Here is an 8569-nt window from a genome sequence, read left to right on the forward strand (position 1 = left end):
TGATTTTAATCAACTAATAACTGGACGAAATAAAAACATAAACCATTTCTTCATTGATTAATATCTAATTAAGTTCAATCCATCCAGATCAGTCCAAACTCCAATCCCGCTAATTTATATTCGGCGGGCGAAATGTAATCTATCAAATAAAAACAGAACCTTGTAGCAGGAAAAGCAACAAAATACAAGACAAAGACATTCCAACTGCAAACGTCGTTGTTCTATGGCCGTATGCGTAATTTGAGGTACCGCCATAGAAGAAAGGCTTCAGAGACGAGCCGTCCAAACTTTGAGGTATGTACACGTGTTTTTGATTTTTAACTAATCAACTCCCTAGGCTAAGCTAAGCTAAGCCTGAGCTTAGCAAGAATCACTACTTCCAGACTGAGCTCCTGTGCTGCTTGAATATGGCTTCCCCTTCTTCAAGCAGTCAATTTCAGGGACTGTGCTTGTTTTGAGCTCTCCGTACGCCTCCCAACAGAAAGGGTCATACAATTGCTTGCCTTCATCAACTGATTTCAGCTGTATGGTGTCTAGAGAAACACCGGTACACGGTACGCTGTCACTGCATGCAAAATGCACAGGTTTCGTCGTATACGTTCCTTGTATGTTTACATAGTTTACACCCGAAACTGCCACGGCTGATGTCTCATTTTGGCATTTGCTCTTGTCACAGTAGAATTGGTCAATCATGATTGGGGTTGCAACTTCTGATACTTGAATGTTTGAAAACATTATGTTTTGGACTGACCCTGATCCTCCCTGCAGTAGAAAACCATATATAATTTGGTTCGGCATACATATACTCACGGACAACTATAGAATCTTGATTGCTCTATTTGTAATTTAAAACTTACAATTATTAGAGAAGGGGCATAATGATGTATGTATTCTAATATGAAACAGTACCTGCCAGGTCTTTATTCTGACTCCAGTGAGTGTATTGTGCATTTTAACATCTCGGACTGTGACGTTCGATACACAAGCTCTAGTGTTATCCTTCCCTAGCCCTCCGATGCTGACTCCATGTCCGGGTCCACAATTCACGTTGTGTACGTATATGTTTGAGCATCCAGTTTGTATGGATATACAGTCATCCCCTGCAGATCATATGTTTAAATGTCATTCACTTGGTAAAGAAGTAAGTTGTGCTATGCACGTTATGTTGCTGGTCAACATGCTTGCTAGTTGGACTCTGATTAAGATCATGCTTAATCTCCTTTGATTCGGCTCTCTGTTTTGACCATGTTTATGTTAAAGTTTTTTTGCATTCATTAAAATTCTAGTTCTTTATGCTTAATCTCCTTTGATTCGGCTTTCTGTTTTGGTCCAGCCCTACTCAATGGTCCAATTTTGAAAAATTACCACAAGCAATACTGGTGCCAAAAATGACAACATCCTGAGAGTTTTGGAGGTGGATTCCATCTGTGTTGGGGCTGTCACCAGGGGAGGAAATACTTATATCAGAAACCTGAACATTCGTGCAGGCGTCGAACTTGAGGTGGGCCTGAGGGCTGTTTTGAAGTGTTATACCAGTGACACTCACGCCGTCACTTCCATAGAACCTAAGAGCCTGCAGTGCACAACAAAATATATAGCACCGGTCAGAATAAGTAATTGATTTTGTGAACTGGCCAAGGAGCTGAAAGGTGATCAGATTATTACGGTTGGCTTGGTGCTTGGCATTTTTCCACTGTCACTTTCTATGACCTGCGGATGAAAGTTGACATGAAAAGTCACGCGTGCTCAATTAGTTTCACTAGAAATAAAAGTGGCAATGAGGTTTTTTTCAGCATAATAAAAACATTGGCCGGCTGCGTTTTGGCTTGACATAAGATGGATGAATAGTTAATTACCGTGTCCTGTGAACTGCTATATGTTTGATCTGCAGGAATATTGTATGTGGGTGAGTCACTCCACCAAACTGAACCTTGCCCATCAATTACTCCTTTGCCTTTGATTGAAATCCCTTTTAGCTTCGTGAATTCGAGCCATTGTAGAAGACCTGAACCCCAATCTACTGAGCTTGTTGGAGCTATGATCTTGCCATCTAACTGCATGACATTTGACCAAACGTATATATACATCAGCAAAATTATAACTCATGATACTGGAATGCTGCTGCTACTCTTAATGTTGTGATAAGAGGCAACATGATGTGGGTTTAAGATTTGAAAACTCACCTGAAATACAATATTTGCTTCACAATTAGGGCCAGAAAAAGAGATTGGTTTGACGAGGAACACGGACCCGGAAGGAACATTTATAGTTGATGCCTGCACTTTGCAAGCTGCTGCCCACGCTGCTTCAAAAGCCTGCATTGCAATGCAAGAGAACTAGTCAATATTATAATACAAATAGTAGTGGAACAGAATGAGCTATGTAATTTCCAAACTCACCTTGGTATCATCTGCTTTTCCATCGCCTTTAGCACCATAGTCCAACACATTAAAGACGTTGGAATTCCCACCGCTGTTTTTTTGCAGTTTTGCTGCAGTTTCCTCTGGTGTGATGTAATTGTCTCCCCTCAACGGTGTCGTAGACACCCTAGGACCTGCCGGGTGGCGGTGGTGATTGCCGCCATAACCCTTTTGTTCCTTCCTCAATGCACCCTTGTTCTGCCTCCAGTACTGCTTGCCGCCTTTTCTAGCATCACAAGGTTCTAACAAGCTTGAACACCAAATAGAAAAGGCAATGAAAATAAAGAATGTGAGGCTTCTTAGTTTAAATGTGATCATCATATCTTAATTTGTTTTGAGATCACAGAGGCTTTAACTTGAAGTTTCCGTATATGGCTAATGACACAGGATGATGTGCAGGGGTGACATTATATATAGGTAAAGAGCTCATTGCACTGTGCACACACATGACTCTACAGTTTACAAAATGACAACGTTAAACCTTCCAAGGGGTCCGTTTTCAATTCTTAATTTTCTGTCCAACTCCACTTTCTTGTATTTTTTTTTTTAATAGTTAATTCAGCCGTAATACTCACCTCACATGCTTTTAGTTTTGCCTTAACAACAAAAATACTCGAACAGAAAGACAACTTGGATGACCGGCCAACTAGAAATCTGAAATTATTCGATATAGAATATACGCTGATCTAAGATTTCATACCAAACAGCTTATTTCTTCACGTGAGCACAGGACATTTCTAGTTAGTCTTAAACCCAATTTCGTTTTGCAGCGTCAGCTTCTCCCAACCCTGGCTTGTTTCAACCAAACCATATCAAAGTTTGCGTTGCGTTCATCATTTTGCTTCATTCACATGTGTCCAATTTCCCCCCCTTATTTTGCTCCTGCCATTTTCCTTACCAGTTCGTAGCATACATATGCAATAGCAAGGGGATTGTAGCTCAAATGCTTAAGAGCAGTTACCTTGCACCCGATATCATGTGTTCGATCCCTCGCCCAATATCGCTTATGTCAGGGAAAAAAAACTGATTTTCATTGTCTGGGTTGGGGGGTTCTCTTCTCTACCCAAAAAAGAAAATGGGGTATACATCAATATAAAGACTTAAAAGATATTAGTCATTTTAGAATTCAATGAATATGGTGGAAACATGTATACATCAATATAAGGCTTGGTAGATTATTATTATGGGCATGCGAATGTATGTATATATTTAATTGGAATCGATAAGCACATGAGCTGATAAATTAACCATTTCCTAAACCCACAATTAACAAATTCCTAAAAACACACGAGATTCTTCATCCATAATCTCAGTAATGAGCAACTTAATAACAAAACGTGTTCATATTTCCTCATCAACTCTTAGTCAAGAAACAAATAGTGACTTGAACGAGATTTGCTCTGGATAAAGTAAGAAATTCAAAGAAAGAAAGAAAGAAAACTGGATCTTATCAAACAGCCGGTCAGGATCAATTGGGAAACCGATTTGGCATGGCATGGCACGTGTCAAATCAAATTCTAAACCAACTGTCGTGCAACATCATGCGTACGCATATCTAGTGCATGATCTTATAAATTGGACTTATTCAGCTTCTATGAAGAAAAAAAAAAAGTTAAACCTCAAATCCCAAAATCAGGGCCTCCCAACACACTCAGACGTGATGCCAACATGATGCATTAAAATTTGCTTGGAAACCAATGGAAGCGACAGAGTACATGATCGTAATCGTAATGATCTTATTTTTCTCTTTCACCTGATATAATTTTATTTTTCACCAAACGATAGAAATATCATTGATAAAAGTCGAAAGGCTCAATTACAATAGCCACAAAGACAACTAATCACTTGAACCTATATTCGACCCAAACAAGAATTCAAAAAATGGGGTACAAAAGATAATCACGACTACGGTACACGCGCTGTCAACAGATTACAAAAGATAATCACGACTTTAGTACTCACCCAATTACAACCGTAAGAGCTTTTTGGATGAGATCCAAGGGTGTCCACCGCTGATAGTAGTGACTAATCCCTTTCGTCGCGGGAGCTCTTTAAATGAGGTAAACAGCTGGCCACGAAATGCGCTCCATTCCCATGGACGGGGATCGAACCCCCAACCACATAGTTAAGGAATATAAGAGCTTGAATTTAGCAGCAAATCAATGTTACATAACTTTATTGTAGCGACTTTTTCACACCAAAAAATACGGCAATATTAAAATAAATATGAATTTGAGTGGCGTATTTTTGGGTTGCCTTGTACCTTAAAACACGGGCAACTAAAAATTCTTGAAATTTTCGAGTGAAAGTGACGGTTGCATCATGCTTGCTCTTATACATCATCGATGACAACAGAAAACCGTTAAATCGGTTACTCCAGATATCATGCCATTGCTTTGTCTACAGTAAAGTAAACCAAGTTTGTTGATAATGATCATGTACGTATTAGATGCAGATTGATAATTAAATTGTCTAATTTGTTCATAATCATTCTATCGCTTTACTAATTAATCATGTAGTAAAAGATAGAGCTGGGTAATTATGGTTCTAAAAAGTGTACCATTGTTGTTCTAAACTCCAAGTCATCACTGGATCAGCAATAAATAAACAATTAGTAAATTAATTAACTATGCTAGTCGAAGACGCAATGTTTGAAATATGGATAACTCTCTATAGAGATTAGTCTTACTCGTGCGTGAATAATATCAAAATTTACACCCATCACGCCGTATCGGTAGCACTTTAATTAGGACATTTAAATTATTTTATTTATCATCAGGATGAGCCGTATTCTACGACACAAATCTGTCATAATTGATTTGCTTGTTTCTTACAAATTCAATGTTTCTGCTGAACAGTGAATTTTATGAATTATTATTAGTATTATTATTATTATTTTTTAATGAAAAATGATTGGCCCCTTCTTCTAGAGGGACAGTGTTATTATCAAGAAATAGTTTGGTTTGGTTTGTAAAAACTATTTGGAAAAAGCATAGCATGTCTTTTGACTTTTGGTTACTTTGCTGCTTATTTTTTCTATGTTCTTGATCTCACCTGAAATCTTCATCCCCCAATAGCATTTGATACAACTCCATGTTTACATCTAGAAACCTAATACCCTTATTATTATAAATTTATAGCCTCAAATTACACTGATTATTAAAAATCATCACAACCGCCAACGAGATATAGTCGAGTGAAAAAGGGTATTTGTTGCTTGTATTCAAAATTATAAAAAACATCACTGCTCCAAAATAAAAAAATAAAAAAAATCATGACAACGTTTAGGTGCGTGTTGGGCTAATTGGACAGGGGTTTGTGGGTTTGCTAAGCTGTGGCATATTGGTGAGCCCGTAGACTAGGACGACAGACGTGAAATACAATGAAGACTTAATGGGCCCATTCTCTAATATAAGGCCCATATCTTAGGTACAACCTCAGACTTTTCATTTTTTCACACTTTAAAAGAGTAAAAAGACTTTCTCCCTCAAACATAGATATAAAAGAGGCCATATTAAGCCTTCTCCAGCCCATGAGGGGTTAAACTTAAATTTTTCAGCTAAAAAAAGTAATTATTTGGGTTTTGCTTGAACTCAAATAGTTTTTTCTCCCAATCCTCCGGACTCAAATTTTAAGTCCGCAACTTATTAAATTATTTAAGAATGATTTAAGTCTAATTTTTTTTTTATGGATAACTTTTCTTCATTCAATCTTTTTAAATAACTTCATAATTAAATTTTTTGAACAATTTGACCTAAAAAATTTAAAATTCCACAAATATAATTTTATTTCAAAAGAAAACACACAATTCACATATCTTTGAGATTTTGTGGACATCTTCAACAAGAATGAAAGGAGATTGATGAGATTGACAAAGGAAAAATAAATTGAGAAATAGATAAAATGTTTTTGGTAGATTATTTGATAAATGGATGGGTATTATAGAGTTTAGAGTGAGTTTTGGGGTTGGATCTGATCTAGATTATTTTAAAATATTATTTTGACTGTTTGATTTAAATTTCAGCCGTTGAATCTTTTTATTTTATTTTTTATTCCGTTAAAATAGATTAGATTTAATGTAGATCGTTAATTTAAGTTATATGTATATACCCAAAAAAAAATTAGCAGCTTATTCAAATGTTGTCGTTGGATTCCAACGGATTCACAGGAGAGCGACACGTGGCCGAGTATAAGAAGACAAAAAGCAGCAGCAAGTTTGGCGCTAGGGCCCACGTCAAAATCTTTTCACATGTGGTCTGTTTCATATGTAGGTGGACTCCATTAATAGTTTTGGATCCAGACAATACCTAGACTGGTATTTGGGTCCAAGTTTGGGTTTTCCCAAATTTTGGCCCCTTCATTTTCTTGAGTTGGGAGAGGTTTTAGGCAATAATTTGGGATATTTTGGATTTAGCCCCTTAAGTTGGAGATGACCTTAGATATAAAACTCAAACATAGGCTTTCCATGACACTTGTTGGATGCACCGATTTATGGGTATGATTATGATACATACGATTAAGTCTTGCCACATTTTCTTCTACCCCCACTCAAACAATGGCATCTTAAGAGCATTTTCACCCATGATGCCATGATAAAAGGCAATGGCAAGTAAGGGCAGACACTATTAATGTGAATAGTGATTGCCATACCCTTTTTTATTTTATTTTCCACCCATTGCCATGGCAAGTAAAAGCAATGACTATTCACATGAGATATGAGCAGAGAAATTTGTATGGAGTTTTGATGTGGAAAGTGAATAACATGGCTAGGTATTTATAGAAAAAAAAATATGATGTTTTTGGTATTTATATATATATATATATATATATATATATATATATATATTTGGTATTTAAATTGGTTGTTGACATCATGCTGATGTCAGCAAACCCAAGCAGCAATTCAGGTAATTCTTGCATGGATAAATGGGGCCTATTTTTGCTCGGGCTGCCTTTCATTGCCGGGGAGCTTAAACCTAGCCCGGGCTCCCTTTTGCCTTGACAAAACTGACCCGCTGGAGATGCTCTAACTATCAGAACTTAAACATTGTTCCAATTTCATGTTTAAGCGGCAAGATTTTTGTTTTAAAGAAGAAAAATAAAGATTTATGTGCCAATATACAAAATTTGTTTAAAGTAATTAGTATATTTTGTTCGCATCATCTTGAGAGTGTTTTATCCAGCCTACCACATGATGAAGTTAGGTGATAAGTTGCCTGTAGTAGGGATGCTCACATAGGATGTGGTATAAATATCAATCGTCGACTCAATGACAAAATATGGCTATATTGCGGTATCAAAATGCGATAAGAATAACATTATGCATTAATAGATTTGTAGCTTGGAAAGGAATATGTATCAACACTATCAACTACACATGTACTTTTATGTTAACATGCAATTTTAATAAGGATACGTGTTAAGAGATTTGTAGCTCTAATCTAAGAGGATCTTCTAAGAATCTCTTCAATCAAATTTAACTTAAAAATATGAATTAAAAGGAAAATTACTAAGGGCCAGTTTGGCATTGCTGTGCTGTGAAAATAATCGTTGTTGGATTTGCTGTGAAAGAAATCAGCTGTGAGAGAAAGCAGTTTGTCGTTTGGTAAAATTTTTGGTAAAATTTTTGTTAAAAGTGTTGTTGGTATTGATTTTCACATAATCAGAAAATGATTGTTGCATAATCATTAAACCCAGCGTCTCTTCGAAACTGATTCCTATATAATAAGAAAATGAAAGTACCTCATTAGCTGTTTTCCCTTATAGCTTTCTCTCACAGCAATTTTTAACAATAAATGATTTTCTTACAGTTTACCAAACGAGTTGAGTTTCCCAAATTTTAAAAAAAATCACTTATCACCCCAAATAAGCAATGACAAACGTGCACTAAACCGTACGCGAATGAGCATATTTATGTCCATCATTCGCCAAAGTATTTGCTATAAAATTTCCTTCACGAACGATATGCGTAAACTGCTTAACAGTGTTCATGTGTCTACTATATAGACAGCCAACCTTGTGGCGTCAGTCTTGAAACGGTCCAGCTCAGTGCCACGTATGAAATCAGTCTCAAACATGGACACCAACTAACTCTTAACTAGATTTGATAAAACAGGTTGGGTCCCGCTCTGTTTATTCAGAATCAGAAA

The 8569-nt window shown here is 36.6% G+C and overlaps 1 protein-coding gene across 1 annotated transcript; it reads right to left on the reverse strand.

Annotated features, from left to right (window-relative positions):
- Positions 1-16: 16 nt before the first annotated feature.
- On the reverse strand, positions 17-2782 carry LOC110756373 (Pectin lyase-like superfamily protein). Its single transcript, XM_021957828.2, has 7 exons — positions 2400-2782; positions 2184-2315; positions 1857-2054; positions 1666-1710; positions 1366-1573; positions 910-1100; positions 17-762 (listed from the first exon to the last, which is right to left on the reverse strand). The coding sequence occupies exons 1-7, from the start codon at positions 2739-2741 to the stop codon at positions 361-363; spliced, it is 1518 nt and encodes a 505-aa protein (XP_021813520.2). The 5' UTR covers positions 2742-2782; the 3' UTR covers positions 17-360.
- Positions 2783-8569: the final 5787 nt, after the last annotated feature.

The sequence above is a fragment of the Prunus avium genome, chromosome 3, assembly GCF_965620075.1.
Source record: "Prunus avium chromosome 3, drPruAviu1.hap1.1, whole genome shotgun sequence".
In the NCBI taxonomy this organism is placed as follows: domain Eukaryota; kingdom Viridiplantae; phylum Streptophyta; class Magnoliopsida; order Rosales; family Rosaceae; genus Prunus; species Prunus avium.